The following is a 22,150-nucleotide window of genomic DNA, read 5'->3' on the forward strand; positions in this document are numbered from 1 at the left end:
TCGATTTTATACCAAATGGATCACAAAGGTGAGTTTTGCTCTAAAATAACTCAGTTTCTCGTTTGTGAATCCTTCTTCATTTATCACCGAAAAAAGAAAGTCAGTTCACGAAGAGCTAAGCCTTTTTGCACGCTTTTCATCTTTGCTGAGAAAACCTAATAAAAAGCCACGTGTGCGCATTTGACCAAAAATTGTGACTGGTTGTTTTAATGGAAATGAACTGTTTTCTAAGGAAATGCTAGTTAGAATTTCGTGAAATTTGATAAACAGTAGTTTTCTAAAAGCGTAACTCGCCTACAAACAAAAACCAAAATCTAACAGAGGGTATCTTCGAAAAACTTTAAAGTGCAAAACCAACATTTACAGGAGATCTCTTTGTTAAAATTACATAAAAGCAGCGTCACTATGTCAGTATTTTGTGAGTTTTTCTGGATTAAAAAAATGGAAAAAATCTAACTGGTGCATTTTCTAATAATTAAGGAAAGCCATTATTTGTGGACGGTTACTAGCTTGCTGCGTTGCCATGGCAACGGCACCTTGCTCAACAAGAAGTATCAAAATATGTTTCTTCCTAGTTAATCTTGCACCATGCTAAAGTACGTAGTTTTCAAATGATGTTTACTAACACCTGTATACTGGAAAACTGTGTTCGGCCACCTTACTCGCTCCTCATCGCTCTCACTTTCACTCATTCCCTGTTGAGAAACCTGTCCACAGCTGACAATGTTACAGTAGGGGGAACCAACGCTTTATCTCAAGGCCCGGACACGATGAAACATTGCACAAGCGCACACAACGCGGCTGCGCGCAAAGAAATTGCTGGGCGTAACGTTTCGAGGTAGAAAGATGGAGTAGTCTTTGGAGTGAACACATTATGCAAATTTCTTTGCGTGATGTTCAGCAACATGTATCCAGACCTTTAGTTTGATGCAGAGGAGGGATAAGTGTCCAGCCAAGATGCATTGCGAAAGAGAGTATGAATATGCCAAAATTCGGTGACGTCATCAGTCTCTTCAGACGCTAGATCAAACAACATCGAGATGCTCAACGCTTTGATAATTGAACTCGTGGTTATTGTACGTCCATTGAAGATATGCATCTGGCTACGAGATTAGATGGCGGATAAGACAGTGAAATACGGAAATATGGAGAAACAGACCACAGGCTCAGACTTGAACTTTCTCGCATACTTTATTATTTTGCTCTATCGGAACTAGTAACTTGCAGAGGCAGGCAGACGTTTTAACTTAAAAAAAAATTAAAAAGCTATAAAAATTAACTATGCAAAAACCGATGGTACTTTCTCGTTTCCACAACAAAATTATATTAAATATTGATGCACTGTGAAAGCCTGGTGCCTTCTCAAGCCTGCTTTTTCTAGCCTAATGAAAACCCTATTTAGTATTACAAAATCAATATATTATCAAGTAAACAGGTTTCGACAAAAAAATAACAACAACTCGTTATACGAGTTCACTATCTTTCACCGTCCACGAGTTTAGCAAAAATCAGTCATTATCATGGGGCGTTCGTTTGTCTTTCAGAGAAGAGCTTCATTGTTTTAAGCTTGGGTTATACTGGATTCGGCAACAAACGGACAAATAAAAATTACATATTTAACTATTGCCTGCTAAGTCAACCCTCCAAACGTACGAATTTATACTAAATTTTAAGTCTGTGGATCAATCCTTAGGCAAAATTTGATCATATAATTAAAGTGTATTGCTTGTTGTCCAGTATTTCCCAAGTTAAACGTCTAAAACAATTTCTTTTCACTTAAAATCTTAGATGGTAAACTTTGAGCCATAAAAATAATTCGAATATTTTAATCTGTGGTTGAAATACTAAGGTGTGACCATTCAAATCAAACCTTTATAAAGCAGAACATTCTTAAATCTTTCATTTTTGCAAGTTGATAGATTATTATATTGATTCAATTAGGAAGTCAAGAGTTAAAACACATAAGGAATGATCCTGTAGGGTACCATCTGACAGTACTTGTCCCAGTATGCTCCATACTTCTGTCTGCACCTGATGTCATCACGGAACGAACGGTGGATCAGGAGGCACAGCATGAAACAGAAATAGAAATACGGCAACACATGGCCGAATCCACACAACACGCAGTAAGACAGCGCGTTCATCAGGTCTCCGACGTAATTGAAATGGCGGGAAAGTCCCCACCAACCGGAAGCCAGAAGGTACGACTGCTTCTGTTCAGCATCTGTGGTGGCATATGGCGCCAAGATGTACCTGGCCGGCTTCCCCCAAATCGTACACTTGCCAGTCGTTTTCATCGCCACCCGGAAGTAATCTTTCTGGTGATTGACAGCACGGAAAATCAAGTAGCCGGTCACACCGAGGAGAAGCGTGGCCGCACAGCCCCACCAGGGCAAGCTTATCGGGTGATGAGCAAGATAGACACTTTGAAGAGTGTACATGAAGGGGAGCCACACTGTGTCGCCCCAGGCCAGGTAGAAACCAAAATGATCATGAGCGATGTCGATTGTGCGCAGGTACCAAGACTCGTTGAGGAAGAAGTCTATGACATAAGTTCCTTGCAGAATGTTGAGGAGGATCATGGAGTTACTGATGTAACCGAAGTCGTTGTACTGCTTGGCAGCAAACGACAAGTTGATCAGTGTCCAGGCTACAATTCCTGGCCGTCCATTAAAGAACAGCTTGAAATCGAAAGGGCCAATCCTTGGGTTGTGCTCAATACCCATGAATAAGTCGTAAAATCTGGAGCCACTGAAGCACCGATCTTCGGCATGGCTGGGAAAGTAGAGTGCCTTTAAATAAACGAGAAGTGCCAAGCTAAGGCCAAACACGTTAGCGATGACCATGAGAGCGCCCCAGTTATCGCTGATGATTGTGGCTTTAATGAAGCCCATTTTAACCAAGATGACAAAAAGAAGGTGTGACACCACCCAGGCACTGATGCCATTACACTTGTACGTGAGCACATTCCCAGCAGGCGTAGCAGTCCCACGTCTGATGCGGCCAGGGAGGACAAGGAATAAAATCACTTGTAACAGCATCCAACCGCTGTACAAGATGACTGATTCATAGGTCACATCCGGGAAGATTTGCCTTGAAAAATCGATGAAAGCACCCTCAGATATCTTGCTGAGCACCACTCTCCCCAGACCTCCCAGAGAGCACTGATAGGTATGACAGGCCAGCCAAAAGAACGCCACGCACGTCGGAGACAACATCAGAAAGAGGGATCCTATTAAAGCAATGCTGAATCCTAGGCCCGGAGACAAATTTACTATGTCATTTTTGTTCCTGACTTTTTCTGCCGGGTGAACACCGTTAGCTTGGGAGTATTCTGGCTTTCTTCTACTAACACGTGAATGTACGACTCCGTACCCATGAGTACCCACGTGACCATTCTGTGTTGCGGGTTCCTCGGCCTGATGATTCATCACGCCGTTTGCAGTTGAGTGCGCCTGGGACCCACTGCTAGCCGTTTCTGCTGGGGTCCTCATGGTGTAAGACTACAAAACAATAACACCTGAGAATTAAATAAAACAGTGGTTTTATTAAGTTGTTGTTTTAAATGCAACAAGCCAGTGCTTATGATTTTTGCAATTCGCGTTAATTTAATGAAGCACAAGTGGTATCGTGAAGAACGCTACAAAAATCCTTTCAAATCTTATTGCTTTGAGGGGTTGACGAAAAAGGGCTTGTGAGTATTTTACTCTACTCTAGGTCCGTTTCATAATTGCGACGCATCGACCAATAGTTACGCGGGACATGCCCTGAGGGCAGACCGTGTACTAAAATTGGGCTTGGTATCTTTTTTTTAAACTTATTTTGCCATGCCTCTCTGTTATTAAATGTTCAATTCTATTTGTCAGACCAATTTCTTTGAATTGCAACCTGAACCATTGTGTGAGTAGCTGAGCTTACGTAACAGAGACGGAAATACGCGAGATGTAAGCAAGGCCTCGCGTCGTGTAAGGGCCTGTTCACATGAACGGCGGGTTCCCGAGCCACCCGTCTACCAGGCAGTCGTTTGTTGGGGGGGGGGGGGGGAGGGGGCGGGGACGTACAAGGACTCCCCTAAAAACGATGGGCGGGACGCTACCTGAGGAGGGGGGCGAATTTGTATACATTTCTTTACAAAACACACAAGATCACATGCTACATTACGCTAGACACAACAGGCTACATCATGCTACAATAGATCACGTCGCTCGGCCATCCTCCTGGACGGGCTATCGCTTGTTAAAGGTCACACCAGTCACCCCGCTACCCGACTTTTTTACGCGTGTTTTTATCTCAACTGTGAACAATTTTTTTCCAAAGGAAAGGGTCCCACATGTTACATCTGCCCACAAGTAGAATATTCCGGTATTTTTCAGATAAACGTTTTTTTTCGAGGTTCGCTGAAGGTCAATTCTGGCAAAAGAAGTTGTAAAGAAATACTTTGTTTTGAGCTCGAAGAACCCTTAGGAACTGTAAGAACGTTTGTCCGGCAAATTCTTATGAATTTAAACTTTAAACAATCGTGTTGGGGTTAGAAGGTCTTAATTATTGAGGAAAATTACGATTTGGGATAATTTATTAACTGCTAGTTCGTATTCCCCTCTAACGTCGCGGCGCGCTTTGATGACTCTCTGTCATAAACAGGGTAGGAGACAAGAAATTTTACAGGTGAAGGACAGATAAGTTGCGATTCACCCGCCCTCCATATAATAGGGCCCTGCAACACCCTCGGGGAAACCAGGGGCAGATATTCGTGACGGGACGGGTATTTCATGAGTGAAATAGGAGCTACGGATGGGGCTCTTTTTCTTCCAGCAGCGGTCCCGATTTCGTCCGTGAAATTTTCGTTCCGTCCCGACCCGACAATCTTCCCCATGTCTCCCAGTGCGGATTATAGATCACGTCACCTTGAAAGATGCAAGGCTGATCGAGAGTAGTATTTTTAATAATATTGCCCAGTAATTTGGCTAAACAAAACTTACTATCATAACAGTTAGCTCACACCCCTAAATAACACTGTATTTCTTTGTTTGACATTTCGTGAGAACGAAAAAGACCGGCAATAAGCCGATAGACCGGCTTAAATGATGATCTATCTATTTAACAATTAGATTATGAGCTCGAGATTGCTATCGCGTGATAGCTGATGAGGGCGCAGCCCGAATCAGCTATCAAGCATAGAAATCGAGAGCGAATAATCTAATTGTTTTATTTTAAATTTACTAGTCGGTTAAGACTAAACAAGTAAATTATCTATTTTCTCATCGCAGACACTTCGAAAACGCGACGAAGCAGCCGCCATTTTGTTGAAAACCGCTACTCACTATCTATCACAGAATAGATAGCGAATCAGAGAACGGCATTCGTGATAGGACACTAGTAGATTTATACTAACAAGTAATAATTCTGAGGGAAGTTAAACGCGGCCTTTCCAGATGTGTCACTAACAGGTCCGGTAATAGTTCCAGCCGGTAGATGGGGATTAGTAATTCAGTTTTAAACTTTTATGAGGTATAACGTACCTTCCTCCTACGCTTTAAGGGACTCGTGTGGGAAGGAGGTAACACGAATACAACGCCCCTACATCGTAATATATATCACTTTATTCTTAGCTTGTAGCCTCGGAAGATTTTGACATTTTAGTTTTAGTTCATGGTCACATATCCAACTTCTTTGTTTTCGTTTTTTTTTTTTTTTTTTTGATAGGATCAGTCTTGCCGACTATAATTTGGAAAATATCCGGTATCTATCAACACCGTGTCGCTGTCAGACTGTGGTCTCGTCAAGTTTAGAGTTTTGCATTACTCCCCGCCGGGCTTCTTGAGGGCGCGGCAGATATTATTCGTCTTGACCTTGGAAAGCATTGTTTTAAAATTGTTCTCCGTAACATAATCGATAATCGAAGAACGGTATGGACCTGTTTCCCAAACACGACTTTCTCGCAGACAGTTTTTATTTGCCTTCCCAAATTAAAGGAAAATGAGAAATCTTGTTGAGGCTGGCCGAAGTTTTCACTGCAATTTTGACTGAGTAAAACGGAGTCATTCAAGATCATTCAACTTAGGTGATAAATAAATAAACTAAAGTAAAGAGTGTGTAGTCACTTGTCAAGATATCAAGGAAGATAAAGGTCGATAAATCGTCAATCATACCTATCACTGAATATTGCTGATGGATTCTCGATACAATCTTCACGCGCTGTAAAGTCTGTAAACGCACTGCCGTTTAATGGAGAATACTGCGGAGGCTTTTGTCTTTGTGTCCTCCGACTTCTGGCTCTTGAAAAGGCAAATCGGGAAGCGACGTCCTCAGCTGACAAATCGTGACTCTACCGGAAATGAACAACAAATAGTAAAATAAAACCCCCATAAAGCTCTGCAAGGTAAACACGTGCCAGACCAACCTCTTGCCAGACATGCGGTCGAAATAAGACTGGGTGAAAAGTGTACACATGCAGATTAGCAAAACTCAGATTTTCGCCTTCTGATCCTTTGTCTGTATCAGGAAATTGAAAATCGAGACACTGGTTGATTTACAGTGCGAGTTAGATCGAATTTTTCTCCTCAAATCGTACGCGCGAAAGGAAGTGAAATGGAAAAAGGGATGAGATGATGACCATTTATGGAGGGGGGGGGGGGGGGGGCGGAGGGAATCTCCCCAAATTGTTTTGGTTAGGGAGTTCGACCCGGCTCTTGTAGCCCCTACCCATTTTCAGACCAAGATATGTAATTTTTCCTACCCAAGTCATGCAGTAATTTCTCTGTCACAGTTTCCATATCTGACGTCTCAATAGACAGCCAAAAAGCACCCATGGTGGCCGCACATTCCTATATATCTTATTTTACGGAGTAAGCCCTCCTCACCACGGGACATGAGAAGAATTCCAGTATGGTGATCAAATGAATAGGACAAAGCATCGATTTAGAAAAGAAAGGGAATTCCAGCGCGAAGCGAGGAGCACGTGAGCTGAAACAATGACGGCTCTCATGCTTAGCACTTGCTATCGACACGCAGTCGTTAAATCCTTCCGATTTTAGATTAAAGCCTTTAGTTTAATTACATTAGGACTCAATCCGTATATTATCAAACCTCATTCAGTTGCTCTCGCTCTGTGTTATTTATCACGACCGAGTCCTACGAAAGCTCTCTACACTCTACTGTTGGGGAAACGTACACCAGCTCCTCAAAGCTTAGTTTTGAAGCGCGATTCATCCCCTTCACAACAACAACAAGGGGCATAAGCCGGACCAAACCTAACCACAGGTTGGAATAATCAGGCGTATACACTCGTCAAGTTTATTCTTTCTAGTTGCTGCGTGATTAATTAATGCAATTGAACACTGTTATCGCTGATCAAATTGCGTCAAATTTTTTACTTACACTTAAACAAAAAAAAAAAAGACAATTTTTATTGAACACTCCCATTGGAGCTTGATAGTGAACAGTACAGACACACAGACGTCTCCTTTTATCAAGAATAAAAACCGACCCATACTTCTCATCAGTTGGATTAAGGCTTGCGAGTTTTTATCCCTAATCTTAAAACTAAAACGCTCGGAATTCAGTCTTCTCTCTCGCCTGCGCCTACAGCAGGTTGTCACAAACAGACGGCTGAGATTGCAGAGTACTTCCATTCACTCAAAATGTTTTTCACGGATAATTTGGGCGTATAATCTTACACTTGCTGAAGACAAATTTTAACTGTGGTTAAAAAAAGTCATATTAGTTTTCTGAATGTGGGATTTAAATCTAGTGGCCTCCGATAACCTACTAGTCATTTTCGATTCAAAACAGGATTCGAAAGCATTGAATTGGCTGGGAACATTGCAATCCAGTTCCCACCCTTTGGCAAGACTTTTGCCGGACTAACATTTTCTTAGGACCTTCAGTACTAATGGTCCTTCAGCCATTCACCTCCAGTGAGGGAGCTTTTATATTCTTACCTACGCATTCGAGAGTTGAAACAAGGAGAGACTCTGTGATCGGGAACGAGGTTGGGCTGCGATCTGTAACCGGAACTTCGCATTAAGCCGAGTCCTAAACTACTGCCACCCTAACCACGGAAATTGGAAAATAATTGAGAATGATGTATTATTCAGTAAACGACACAGGCATACTCGGAAAAAAAATCCGAGTGCTCACGAGGACTATCGGCAGAAGTTGAGCCTAAGACCTTCCGATACCATTGAGCTACAGGAGACTCGTGGGAGCTAAGGTCATTAAACTAGGTTCATGGGACAAACATTTCCTTTTTATAGGTCATTTCTTCGACTGTTTCCCGAAGTAGATGTGTGTGTGTAAATAAAAATAATAATCCTCAGTGATTTAAGAGAGCATTAGCCAGCAAAGGTTCCTCTGCTATGCAAGCTTAAAAGGAGCCCAATTTTATGTATTTAAGAACTATGGTTTATTCTACAACAGCAAAAAAAAAAATTATCTCTTGATAACAGATGGGTAGTCCCGCTCAGAAGACGTTTTAGAGGAGCGTATACTCTAACAATGTCCTTTGCATTATCTCAGTTGAAAATCTTTCATCTATTCCGGCTCTAATATTCGCGATTATCAAAAGGGTCGCTAATCCCACTTCCTCATATCAGCTGGCGTTCTATAAATCTTCTACTCATTTCCCATTTTTTTTAATTGATTAGTTGTTCTTTTCACTCATTAATGACCCCCTAGAGTGGCTTACAAATAGATTTGCGCCACAGAAATGTGAATTTAAATTGGCGCTGTGAACAAAGCTGGCAGCGAAGACAGCGAAACTTAGCCATACCTTCGTTTCAATGATTTTTACACATTCTCGGTGGCACTTCACATCCGGAAAATAAAGAGAAAATTCGCCACCGTCAGTGAATGAAACTGTCAGCCTTCGCCACTGTAGTTTCCGCCAAACACAAACCACAACGTGAAATTTAAATGGACCGGATGGCATTGTCGCCTAAACAACGCTCAAACCCGTAAGCCGGTGCATACCGCCTCACCGCCCATCGGCCACAAACCGCGCGTTGAAGAAATACATAAGCTTCATAGTATATAAGTTATATGAATCGAAGTTCATAACTGCTGGCACAAATTACCATGTCTACTTTATATTAAAACAAATAACCAAAGTACAGGAATATAGTGGGACAAAAAAAGAAATAAAATCAAGCAAACTCGTGAAAAATTTGACAGTTGAATCAAAGCCCACGGCAAACCCAGCTGGTTGCTCGACTGACTGAAATATTAGTTGCTTTTTGTTTGTTTGTTTTTCCTTTTTACTCAAGTCGACCTCGAGAACAGCGAACTCAGGAACCTTTGCCGAATGTTTAATCGATCTTTTAAAGTTTAGAAATGCCATATATTCAGTTTTCACAGGCGCGAATTCGGCTTGCCTAATTCGCTCGTGGTTTTTGGTTTTCATTGTAACCCCACCGTGAATCATAAAGCGCTTTCTGGTTCTCGCATCAAGGAACAAAATTCGAGTCACTCTGCCAAAGTGTTATGAACAGAAAGTAGGTAAATTTACAGAAAGATTTCACGTCAGAAAGCTTTTTCTTACCTGTTTGCCAGACATGGAAGTGTGCGGTACCGGCGAGAAGGGCGAAAGTCTGTCAATCGCTCATGTTTCTTTGTGACGTCAGTAAATGCGTAAAACTCGAAACGGTTCATCGGCGCGCGCGCTTCACGTGACTGCTAATTACTCACATCATGACGAGGTTAAAGAGGCTCAAATTCAGACTACAACATGGAATTGTGATCCTCTAAATAAGTATAATCCAAAAGAATTTCACTAACAGTATTTTCAAAACCAACCTTTATTCCAGTAGGAATTTCTGTGCCCAAAATATTACAGCATGTCACTAGTCGCTTCACTGCATGTGTTTTGTGATCGATTACTCGCCATTGTCGGATTTCTATCGGCAACAAATTTGGACAAGATTTTCTTCCTTTTCACGTCACAACAAAGTTCTAGTATTTTTTAACCTGGTTGAGGTCACTCTCAACGGTCTTTGTCCAATTTTTCATCTGACAGTTTTCCTTTCTTGCAAAAATTTGCCTATGTTTGTCCGCTACTCGCAAAAATAGTGTGCAAAACTTTGTTGACCAGTCATTTCGAGCTGGGCTGAGTTGCTCGAAGCATGGTTAGCGCTAACCATTGGTTAAGAGGTATTAAAACCTATAGGTTGTTATGGTATTTAACCCGGGATGCTTCGAACAACTGGGCCCTGGACTCTAGACTCTGATCACGTGCGCCGGTCACACCACTCGATGAAGTCAATCGTGCGTCTATAAAATCTAATCACAAACTCCGTTCCACCAATTGCAACGCGAGTTTTACACTGGTTATTGTATAAACGAATATAAAACGATGCAAGATCAGGAGCTCCCGATCATTGGCTTCTGGCAAGATTTCAGAAAAGTATTCCTCATCAAGTAAGGCAACCTTAAGGCAATATTTAAGGTGTGACTTCATAGCATCAGCTCCACAGAATTGAACCTTTAAATTCCAGTTTTTGTAAATTACATAAAAAATAACTCTAAGACCTATTGTTTTCAATCCTTTTTTTGGACAGCTAGCTACATCTTTAACTTCTCTGACAATAAGTACGAGAATTTTTTTCTGAAATACCTTGAAGAAGAAAGGCCGTGCCTTTAGAAATATTGGAATAATATATTTTTCGTATCGCGAAATGAGTCGCCATTTTTTTTGCATTATTTATAACAAAAATGCGCTTTCAGATATGATTTACACAACATTCTACTGGAAACCTGGCGTACTGAATGAATATGCAAGTAAAAAAAAATCTAGGTAGGTCATCGCGCAAAATTTTGGTGGGTTGCACTTTGCATTTTTGATAAAAATTTTGATTAATAAGCTGACGAATGTATCTTCCCCCGCCGTCAGTCATGCACAGGAAGGATAAGCTCAGCGAGAAATGCTATGGCGTGTGTAGTTTACGCACGCGCGCTACTTAAAACCTTCGAGTGTAAAAGAAGTTGTCATAACATTTTTTGTGAAACTTTGTACAGTGACCATTACATCCGATACATCAAGAAAAGAATAGAAAAAGACGGGGTCACCATTCCTGTTTGCACGCTATAAGGTCGTAGCCTAGAATCACTTTGCTTTTGACCGAAATATGACGAACTCTGCCTAGAGAAAGAAAAACCCCATTACTTCCAGAAATATTCCTACCAATGAAAATATTTAATAGTATTATTCCTGTCACCACACAACAGTATCACAGTTAAACTCCTCAAAGTTGCCGGAGACGAATGAAATAATATAGCAATTTCAGCATCAATTTCAGTTTCTGACCCTGAAGAGCCTGAAAGCAAATTATACTTGTGGTTCACTGACAATATTTAAAATTTTCAAATTTCGATACATCATTGAGAGTCAAACTTTCTTAAAATGTATGAAATAAAGATTGGGGGTTACTATCCTCGTTTAAGAGAAAACAACCAATTATTTGTCCGTAAAGATAAGCCTCAAAGCAAAACCGCGATGCTATATGCTATATGCGCTCGATAATGAAGCAAGAAATTATGTGCAGTAAGGATGCGCAATGCAATTCCATAGAATGTTAAAGTAGACAAGGTTTTTCAAGTAGCTGAAATGTATTTTGATTCAGTAAATTTTATTTCAATGTCCTGCCTAATACGGTATACCATCAAAGGATCAAAGCCAAAAATAATTTTGGAGTAGTTTAGGAATCAACCAATCGGAGAACGACCCTGTAATGTTCGCAAGATCCATGCACAGGTTAAGTAAAAAACATTTGCAAATTTAAACTTTTTTGCATCGGCAGCTGTTTTGTTTACCTCTAAAGAAACTGGATTGTATTCTTTTTTTTGTTTATGCCAAATTTGTTTGTCAGTTTCAATTACAAAAACCACTTTTAAATGAAAATTTAAAAAGGGTTGTATCCGATGATCAAGTTCGGAAATTAGATTAAAGACAAAAATTCTCATTTATTTATTTATTTAGATTTGTATTCTTATTTTTTTTTTGTTATAAATTTCCACTCAAGTCTTACTCAGTTAACAGACGTGCTTTACTGACGAAGAAAACTCTCCTCTTGGTTATTAGCAGATTATGTGTCTTATCCACGCATTTGATCATCAGACTGGTTTTCTCCGATTTTGATCAGTGCATGCAAACCGATTTTATGAAACAATCTATTGCTTGAGGCGCTAGTTTACAATTTTTATTTTTTTCAACACGTGCCGGATGAAGGAGAAAAAAACAAAATTCTTTGTGTCCTCCCCCTTCATTGTTGATGCACCTGTCGTTACCTACAGACAATAAAAAAGTTCAAATTTGCATATTCCGGCAGTAAATTTCCCATGCGCTTGGCCCCGTAAGATTTTAACGATCAGAAAAAAGCTAGCTTTTCGATTAATATTCACAGAGGGAACTGGCTCAATGGGATTCAAAGGTTGCGTTAATACATGAAGTACCTAGGAGAACGTGTGATCGAGTAAAATGAACATCCCAAACATTCAATGAATGTATATCACTTGTTCTAATAAACGATCAAATCCTGTGTGTTTTTCAGTGAGAATACGTTCCTTCATTGATAACTTTAGTTCGTAAAAAGCCCCCTGAGCCCTTTCGCAACTAAGATCGAGTAAATATGGCCTTTTCACGACAGCACGACCGTAAGCCAGTTACACGACTCGGTTCTTTTCAGGGTAGCGCGCGAATGCGACTGTGAATTATTTTAACAAAAAAATCGCCTTGAATTTTCCCCCATTGTTTACTGATGATCGAGGAACTTTCGAGATGTGGGCGCTATTTCCTAGTTGAATTGCTTACCTATATGCTAAATTTATCATTTTTTGACAAAGTAGAAAGATCTGGCCATGACAGCCAGTTACGGCTCCTTCCAACAGATCGGCGTTTGAAATAATTCTACAGCTGATCGATGCAAATAAGATCGAGAGCCAGTTCTGGTGATTCGATATACACAAGCGGCAGTTAACTCAATCATGAAGATATCTTTGGTGAATAAATCGAAATATAATCTAAGAAATTGAAATATTTCTTTTCCCCCGTTTCAAAAATCTAAAACCAACTGAGCGATTCAGTGTTCTATACGATATGAGAAATCGTGGTGTCCACATTCAAAGATATCCATTCAAGATTCGAGTTTGATTCCGCGTTCGCATTTGGCAGTATATCCTTTAAAAAATAATAATAATAATAATTTTCGATTTACCTTCTGTCGCCGCTTCTGGTGTTCGAAGAAGGCAGCGCCGCGCCGGCAAGTCACAGGTAAAAAAAAATATATAAATTGCTTTATCTATTTGTCATATTAATACGTGAAACAAAGACGGGATACTTTCAAACGGGTAAAACAAGCTCTGTGCTTATCCAATAGTAGTGCCGCTAGGCAGGCAAAATTTCCATTTTAAAAATAATGATAGGTTTTTCAAACAAAAGTAACGCATTTGAGAAGGAATCAATGAAATGCGATTAATAATAAGCAGATGATTAATAACACTACTTACTTTCCAGCCGATTGGTGATTTGAATAACAAAACAATTCAACAAACAAGCCCTCCACATGAGTCTAGAGTTTACAGACTAATCCAGTATTTGAGAATCTGCAGTATTTGGTAGCAAAATTTTGAATTTAAAACAAATGATTTCACCCAGCCTCCGTCCCAGGCCTTATCGCGATTATCGAGCGAGCCGAGATGCCTGTCCGAAGCTTGGGACCGAGGCGCGTCTTCCCTTCCCCCCTCCCCCTTTTTTTGTAATAATCTTTAGTTATACAAGAAAGTTGAAGAGGAGTTTGTTTACAGACAAAAATTAAACCATATAAAAAAGACAACAAAAGTACAACATTTAAAGGGTACCTATACAACAAGGAAAGGATAAGAGATTGACCCACATAAAGATGGTAAAAAGCCAACTCTCGCCTTGTGGACACCCCGATTATACGGATATCAGCTAAAATCCCCGGCTATTACGGACTCTCGCTATTAAGGACACTAACTCGCGGTCCCGAGGGTGTCCGCAGAGAAGGGAGTTGATCGTTTTTTACGTAACATTTCAAACACAGGAAAGCGTGTTTCATCAGATATCCAAACACTGAGAAGTAGGTTGAAAAAACTCGGCTGCACCTCGTTTTTTAAACGACTTCGAGGTGTTTGGATATCTGATGAAACACACTGAGTTTCGAGTGTTTGATATGGCTTCTCAAATGATCAATAATTCTTGGAGAAATTCAAGGCTAAATTTGGCAAAATTTTACGATAATTAGGAACACATATCCAAACCACGGTTACAGTAGTGATTTTCTTTGTTTTCTCTTGATGAATGTTTCAGAAGAATAAGTATTTGTAGGTTATTTTGTTAATTTAGTCAATTAGGATGATTAATTAATGAATCATCCTTGAGTCTGTTTCTGCAAATATACCAGCGCAAAAACAGAAGAGTGTAGTTTAATTTTCTCTTTTAATAAATCAGATGACGATGGCAGCCCGAAAAAATTCTTCAGTGCAAAGATTAAACGCTGAATTGTGAGTTGTGTTTTAAACCTTCGCAACCCCCTTCAGAGTGAACGACACAGTGAACTGACAATTGTAATTTAATGAAGCTGTGGTCAATGGAGTTAAGTTCACCGCAGTGAATGCAATCGCTGCTTAATTGAAAGTTGGTCCTTTCCAAAGAATAGTTTAGATTTAAAATCAATGAATGAAAGAACGTCTCCGTCAATACCATTTAAACGAGGCGCGCCTTCCGATCCCGATCAGCTCAATGGGTGTCGACGAGTAGGGACAAGGCTGGATTTAAAAACGTCCTTACTTAGTCTGAAGCAAGCTCAACTGGAGGATTGGGGTGGAACACGTTAATCTACATGCCAGGTGGACTGGGAACGAGGCTGCTTCAATCCCACAAATAAATAAAAAAGAAAACAGTTTCATTTGAACAGTTTCCATAGGAACAATAGATAAACGTGCTTGGCCGCTGCTAACGAGGAAGCTGCTTCAACCAGTTTGCTCATCACGATTTATAATGGTAATTGAACTGAGTGGAGTGCAATTTGGTCTGAAATCATACGCGTGATTTCAAAATCGAACGAGCGCGCAGCGCGAGTTCGATTTGAAATCACAAGTATGATTTCAGACCAAAATTGCACAACACGAAGTTCAATTACCACTTTATTACACCCATTTTGAAATCTCACAGTTTTTTGTCAATATTAATATTTATTTATCCACTTCAGGAAACCCGGTTTCATTTTCATTTGATGGGCTTAAAAAGGATGCGATTTAGAGCAAAAAATAGTGCGATTTGGAATAAATCGCACCTTTGAGAGCCAATCAGATTGCAAGGATCACCAGTGATTTCAAAATGGGTGTAATAAAGATTGAAACAGATCCAGGAAACCGTCATCTTTTCAAACAGACCTTTTTCTAGGGTCTTTACTATTAGTTGTACCAATCTGAAGTTTTCAATGATTTTGTAAGTTTTAGCGGCTTCAAAAGTAGAGCGACATTGGAGTTGGGATTTTGAAGCTGTATGTGTTTCTTTTTCCTTTTCTTCTTCTTAGAGTGGTTTTCAATCGATTGTCGACAGTGATTGGTTGACAAAACTCGCGCCATTTTCTCAACCAATGAGATGTAAAACCAAAACCAATCGTGCCTCGTTCGCACGCGTTTTCCCGCGTTTGACGCTGGTTACATGTATTTGCTTTGAATTCTGATTAGTTCATTGCGCTGTTTGCGTCAGTTGTGATTGGCCAGAGTAACTTTGGTTATGGTACTACGACACTCGATTGAAAACCGCTCTATGATAATTACGATGATAATATTTATTTATTTATTTATTTATTTTCATAACACAGATACTTTTTCATTTTTTGCAGGTTGCCTAACTTCTATTTTATTTTTTTCTTGTGTGTGTTTGTGTGTGATGGAACAAAGCCGGTGTGTAACCGTGCGTTTTTTACGAGTTGGTAATCATTGAATCAAAGAAATAAAAATTATACGAAGCAATAGTATACGTCATACAGCAGAACAAACCTTACGACAGCCTGAGAAAGGCCGGAGGCATGAAACGTAAGGCCATTATCAACTAATTGTGCTAAAGCCAATAATTTAGGACTCCTACTTTGGGTCACGAAAGAAGCTAATCATCTCGAGTGGATCAAAGAAACTTGAAAACCATTTCCAACGGTTAACAATTACTCTTTTATCAGTCGAAATATTTACTGTAAAACCCCATGAGCTTCGAAAACCGTGTCAGAGGCAGTCGTAAATGCACTTCATTATATATCAGCTGACGTGCCGAGATTTATATAAGAATAAGTCTTCGGGTTGTAAAATTTTTCTTCAAAACCCTGTAATAGGCCTCCTACATACGATACTGAACTGATTGCTAGGCTTTTTAAATTTACGAATGGAAGGAAGCTTCTTTCTTCACCTGTTGCAAGTGTACGCACCTTTCCGAGGATATTTTTTTGTGCTTGAGAAAGCACGTAACAGCGAGGTTTGCTCAACCACATCGTGATTTGAAGTGCTAACAAATGAAAATTACGGTCGACTAAAGACTTTTGCTATATCGTTATTTGCGATATTACTTCCAGATTGACCATGAGTCCGACGTCATAATACTGATAAAGGGACCATAGGCTTCTTATGAGACTGCAATTTCTGTTGATCATACCGGCGTACTAAACCCACACGAGGTGTTTCACCAGACAGGGGGGCACCCAACGGGAATATCAAAGAAAAATATAAATTGTTAAATGTTGGTCAATTCGTGCACTGATCCCCATATGATTATGGCATTTCCAAAAGGAAATTTGGTTGTGAAATTCGGATTCTTTAGCTGAAAATTTATATTGCCGAAAATTTTAGGCAACGGAATCACGACGTCCCTGTGAAAACAAAAGGGATTAATTTTTCAGTGTTGCGAAGATGTGAGATGACCTTTCCCTGAGGAAAAAGCTTGTTTTTCTTCGCAATTGAATCCGAGTTTCCACCGAAACGAATCGTCAGGTGCCCCCATGAGCAGCCCAATTTGATTTAGAAGGTTTTTGAAGTTGGATAACGCAGGAAAGTATGAATGAACCAGAAAAAGCAGTCAAGCACGTGTTCTGCACTATTCCTGACTATTCGAGCGAAGGAACATTTTAGCGCCTTGAAAACATAAAAGATCTAGAATATCATCGTTCAATGAATCATTCAGAGGACACCATTCAGCGCTGTGCATGTTCATGTACACGAATCAAAATGAATGTATCATTCGGTCAGTCATTTTATAAACTTGAGTCGTATCTACTTTCGATTCTTACTGAATAATAATTATAATGATAAAAAAATAAAAACAAACATTACCGTTTTTATTTAAATTCTCACTGTGGTACTGACTTCACGGCAGTCCAATATATTGATTTGCTTTCACTCCGTATGTCTCTCAATTAGTGTTTGAAATAAATAAATAAACGGAAAAAACTTTAAATGAAATGGAAGAGTGTGGGCATGAGGGCTCACCAGAGTTGAATTTGTACAATTTAAGGCGACGAACACACTTGTAATCTTTGATTAAAGTCTAGTTTTCTTAATAGGAATTATGCTAAGTAGAAATAGTTGTCCGCAGGGGCCGGATTCACGAACTGTTTGTTTATAACAGCCTTCAGTTGGCATAACAATGAGAAAATTGTTTACAAACAATACTAAGGCTTGGGAGGATTCCGGTGTAACCTCCCACGAAGTCGTTTAACAACTGCGTGGGAGGCTTGGTTTCGTAAATCCGACCTCAGGAGGCTCGAGAGAGATTTCATTCAGCATTCGATCGGTTACCCATTGAAGCGTTCCAACACACTGGTTTCCAGAGTAATATCTCCAACAACAGTGGCGTGCGTTTGTGATTGGCTGTCGCGTGTAGTCACGCGCAAATGTCGACAGTCACGCGATGGTAACATGGAAATGTGATCAGGATGTATTGTTACTGAACAATAGTCTTGTGTTAGATAGAGGAGAGCTTCGTAAACAAGGTCCTGGGAATTCTAACGTAACTATCACAATGCATACTTTGTTACATCAGATCAAAAAGAGTTCCGTTGCCATATTAAACTGTGACAATCATATTAAACTGCGAGCAAATTACAGAGGAAACAATCAAAATAATACAGATAATAATGACATCGGTCAGGTTTCTGCACAGCTTATTTCACTATTTATGACAAAAAAAAAATGAGTTCGCTTTTCACGGCTTTTCCCCATTGGCCAAACGACGGTTGATGTCATCAATAACTGGTGGCAGCTCATTGATTGTGTCAATCACATAATGGGCTCCAGCATTGGAAAGAATATCGTATGAACGTGCAAGCCTTCTCTCATAATCTTCTTCACTAAGGGCGGCAATCTCCTCCTCATTCAAGGCAACGTAATTTCCCTGCAGTTGAAAGAAAGGTACAAGAATCTTAGACATCAATCGACAATTTAAAGAAAATTACGGTGGCTAAATTAAACTTCTTTTTATTGAGAATCACAGAAACGACTCATTTAAATTAATTACGGCGCGATAAATTACAATGCAACGCAGTTACAAAAACATTGCTGTACATAACAAGGCCACCCTGATGCAATGTGCAAATTAAGAAGGGGGGTGTTACCTTCGAAGAAACAGTCTTGTACATGTCAGGGGAAAGAGAGGGCTGAGAACAACAGTTTTCTTGAATATATAAACTTTATACAGGAAATAAACTTACAGTTTTAGCGAGTCCTACACTCCAACACCCAGCTGATGTCCCTTCCTTCACACCATCAGCTGTGTCATCCACCTTCACAATGGCCTCAATAGGATTCACATCTAACTTGATTGCATTCATCCAAACCATGTATGGGTAGGGACGGGCCTGTGGTACCTCATCAGCAGCAACATAAACATCGGGAACATAGCCTTGATCAGCAGCAGCCTTCTTCAGGACATCTACCATGGGTGTGGTGAAACCAGAGGTCGAACCAATCTTTAGGCCCATCTCATGACGCAGGATGTTTGTTGTTTCAACTGCGCCAGTGATCATCTGAGAGTACTCCAAAAGGGATTGATTCTGAAGAGGAACATAGTTGACAAACATCCTTTCTACATCTTCTTCATTAGGAAAGCGGCCAAACTTTTCAAACCATCTCCTTCTCACAGACTCCATGTGCGTGATCTTGCGGATGTGAACCTTCTTATGGGCTCCCATGGGCTCCCGTGCTTCTTCCATGGTGATTGGTACACCTTCCGTTTTGAAAACATCCAGGAAAACTACAGCTGGTGAGTATACGCCACAGTCCAGAACAGTACCTGCCCAGTCCAAGATTACACCCTTGACCTTGCCCTTGTAGTGACGAACCATTCTGTTTAATAGCATCGTCATGGCCGGGACATCACAACAGATCCTGTTATTGAATTGTTGTGTTAACTTTCCAGTAAAACGGCTTGTAAACAAAGACAAAATCTATCTGTGAATATTTTCTGATTTTATTACAATAGTTCATTATCGTGACAACGTCAAATGACTATAACTACCAGAATTCATTTCGTTTTCCCTTTCAAATTCAAATGTTGTTGTCCCAAATAGGGAGTAAATAACAGTCGGCTGTAATTAGATGAGAAACAAAGATTTGAAGGATCCTGGTAATTGAAGTCAAATGATACAATAATGAAAACGTTGTATGGATGCTTTTAGCTAGACGTAGGGCTGGAGATCAGAACAATAGATTCTGGCGTCAATAAACTTTATGGTCATTTTATACATGAAAAGATTTTATTTTCTTACCTGTCAATGTGCGCTCCTTTCTGAGGATATTCAGTTGCTAGAACTGAACAAAGCAACAGCAACGGATCCAAAATATCACTTTCACGTGACTTGAAGGGCTGACAAATATAAAAGGGCGATTCGTCTCTTTTCCATTTCATTATTTGTTATATTGATTATTTTTAACATGACTTGAAAATACATGAATAAACAACGCAACGGTCCTCACATGTAAAATGATATCGAGTTTTCACCAGTTTAATTTTCATATCCGTACAGTAAATTCCATATATTGCATTTTTCAGTTAGTTTTTTCTGCTTTCTTTCCTCCAGTCACCTCGCTCTCAATTGCCACTTGCTGATAATATTGCTGCTCTATTTCTCATGCAAGATAAATATAAAGTTAATAAAAACTCCCTCTTCTGTGCTGACTCACAAATTGGTGTAAAACTCCCCGGGTTGTACACCAAAAAGGGTGGGGGAGGGAAATTTAACGCTGCAACAGAAAACCGGCTTAAAAAAGATCATTTTTCTAGTCACTGTATAAATTAGAAATATTGTTCTTCTCAGAGAAATGACTAAAATTCTGTGGTATGGTATTTGATCGTCATTGGAAGTTAAAATATTAGGGTTTTGTACTCGTTAATATATCAATCTATTCTAGGTTTTCGACAGATAACATCAAGCTGGCCGGACTACAGTCGCGAGTCGAGGTAAGAGGGCTTTAAAGTTTCGCTATCGAATCCTTGTTGAGAGCTTTCAGGGCAACAGACTGATTTGGTACACTTACGGCTTGCTCGGTTCCTCACTTAGTATTTCACATAGTAATTATATCCATAATTTTTGGCACTCTTCATTAAATAAAGAAAACACTCAACCAACCGAGACATAATGTTACGAGAAAATTCTCAGGAGATTTCATACAGACTTAGCAGTGATCTATTGTGATTTAATGAATTTCGGTGATACTGAAGAAAAACAGTTTTGACGTATAATTTTCCAATGACCGATATGTGCAGAATTTTTCTGCCCCAAAATTTCTTGATCAATATTAAAAGCTTTGTATAGATTTTAGTTCGCAAGATATTTCTTTGCTTTGTTACGCTGTGCAAGACTTTTTTTTATACAAAAGCTTTGCAATATTGAAAAGTCACGCGATAAGAAACAGCAATGTCACGCGACAATTAGGTCACGCAATCAGAGAATCGAAGGGGACTACAACTCACAATATGCATGATCCACTTTTGGTACAATTTCGGCGATAATTTTGAATTATGTTAAAAGGATTCTGATAAAAGGGGGCTCTTCATCACGTTTGACGAAAGTACTATAATGAGCATTTCACTGACAAGAATTTGACACGAACTGGTTAGTTCCTTCTGAATGTCATGCAAAGCATTCCCCTGTTTGGCGTCCTTACTGAATCTTTAGAGAGGTTAAGAATTACGTTTACGGCAATCGGCAAGTGAGATTTGACCACGTGACCATGTTTATCCTACATTTGCCGCTCGCTGTTTTCAGTTTCTTAGTAAAATTTACTAGTTTTGCGATAGCATCAAAGGCCAGAGTTGTTTTGCACTATTATCAACTATGCACTCATTTTTTCAAGAAAACATAAACGCAAATCTCACGTTTTCCGTTTGCCATGAGCACGACTCCTAACCTCTCTTTTGGTGTCTTTTTCCCCTTGGTGTAATAATTTTGGAAAAGTAAGTTCATGTTTCGTTTCAAATTTTGGTTTGAATTTAGTCTTCCCATCTATATACCTGAATAAGTTTCTTTTTTGTCAAATTTAAATTTAGGACGGGTAACGAAAATCCATCACACTTCTAGAAAGAGCACCCTAATTTAGAAAAACGGCCAAGTTAGAGTCACATCTCTCAATTTAGCGGAGATGGTGGGCAAATTTTATATCAAGATTTCAAAAAAAAGTGATATCACAAGGTCTATTGTGCTCCCCCAACCACCCCCCCCCCCCCCTGCCCGATAAACCCCACCCTAACAATATATAAGCCAGCCGGGAAGTAACAGAACTTTTCGAAGGCAACGGAGACTGGTCAGGCTGGAGTATGGAAGACCTCGACGAGATCTCGTGCGTGTTGAGGCATTTTCTGAAAGAAACAGTCACGAAAACTCGAAACTTTGTGTAAAATGGCTCTTGCAACATACAACAAGACAAAGCAAAATCATGGCTTAAGACCTTTGACAAAATCACGATTCATGAAAAAAATTGTCATTTCACATTTCAACGAAAAATTGAAAACATCCTTCACCACCCACTAAATATTCGTTCCTCAAAAATATATATAATAAAAGATTAAAAAAAAGCTGCAAAAATTGAAAAAAAGTTGAGCCTAAATTGGTTCGAAGAGACCTTCATGACAGGATAATTGACATGGTCA

At 39.7% G+C, this 22,150-nt stretch overlaps 2 protein-coding genes across 8 annotated transcripts; both read right to left on the reverse strand.

Moving 5' to 3' along the window:
* Positions 1-1,172: 1,172 nt before the first annotated feature.
* LOC146467705 (7-dehydrocholesterol reductase-like) lies at positions 1,173-16,792 on the reverse strand. 5 transcript variants are annotated; one of them, XM_085125592.1, is made up of 3 exons: positions 16,421-16,792; positions 6,150-6,325; positions 1,173-3,520 (listed from the first exon to the last, which is right to left on the reverse strand). In XM_085125592.1, the coding sequence occupies exon 3, from the start codon at positions 3,492-3,494 to the stop codon at positions 1,953-1,955; it is 1,542 nt and encodes a 513-aa protein (XP_084981718.1). In that variant the 5' UTR covers positions 3,495-3,520; positions 6,150-6,325; positions 16,421-16,792; the 3' UTR covers positions 1,173-1,952. The 5 variants fall into 5 exon arrangements, with proteins under 5 accessions (XP_084981718.1, XP_084981716.1, XP_084981715.1 ...); XM_085125590.1 differs by lacking the exon at positions 16,421-16,792 and adding an exon at positions 13,498-13,585; XM_085125589.1 differs by lacking the exon at positions 16,421-16,792 and adding an exon at positions 13,206-13,359.
* Positions 16,793-17,321: 529 nt separating this feature from the next.
* Positions 17,322-22,086, reverse strand: LOC146467706 (uncharacterized). Of its 3 annotated transcripts, none has more exons than XM_085125594.1 (4): positions 21,778-22,086; positions 19,770-19,867; positions 18,714-19,389; positions 17,322-18,397 (listed from the first exon to the last, which is right to left on the reverse strand). In XM_085125594.1, the coding sequence occupies exons 1-4, from the start codon at positions 21,913-21,915 to the stop codon at positions 18,209-18,211; spliced, it is 1,101 nt and encodes a 366-aa protein (XP_084981720.1). In that variant the 5' UTR covers positions 21,916-22,086; the 3' UTR covers positions 17,322-18,208. The 3 variants fall into 3 exon arrangements, with proteins under 3 accessions (XP_084981720.1, XP_084981719.1, XP_084981721.1); XM_085125593.1 differs by having other exon boundaries at positions 18,714-19,428; XM_085125595.1 differs by lacking the exon at positions 21,778-22,086 and having other exon boundaries at positions 18,714-19,428; positions 19,770-21,723.
* Positions 22,087-22,150: the final 64 nt, after the last annotated feature.

This window comes from Pavona decussata, unplaced genomic scaffold (assembly GCF_977016875.1).
Source record: "Pavona decussata unplaced genomic scaffold, jaPavDecu1.1 SCAFFOLD_134, whole genome shotgun sequence".
Lineage (NCBI taxonomy): Eukaryota > Metazoa > Cnidaria > Anthozoa > Scleractinia > Agariciidae > Pavona > Pavona decussata.

Coding starts and splice junctions, on each gene's coding strand:
- LOC146467705 (XM_085125592.1), bottom strand. CDS start 3,494: ATGAGGACCCCAGCAGAAACGGCTAGCAGTGGGTCCCAGGCGCACTCA.
- LOC146467706 (XM_085125593.1), bottom strand. CDS start 21,915: ATGTTGCAAGAGCCATTTTACACAAAGTTTCGAGTTTTCGTGACTGTT. Junction 19,429..19,769: donor AAAGGAGCGCACATTGACAG/GTAAGAAAATAA, acceptor TTTGTTTACAAG/CCGTTTTACTGGAAAGTTAA. Junction 18,398..18,713: donor GTGTAGGACTCGCTAAAACT/GTAAGTTTATTT, acceptor TTTCAACTGCAG/GGAAATTACGTTGCCTTGAA.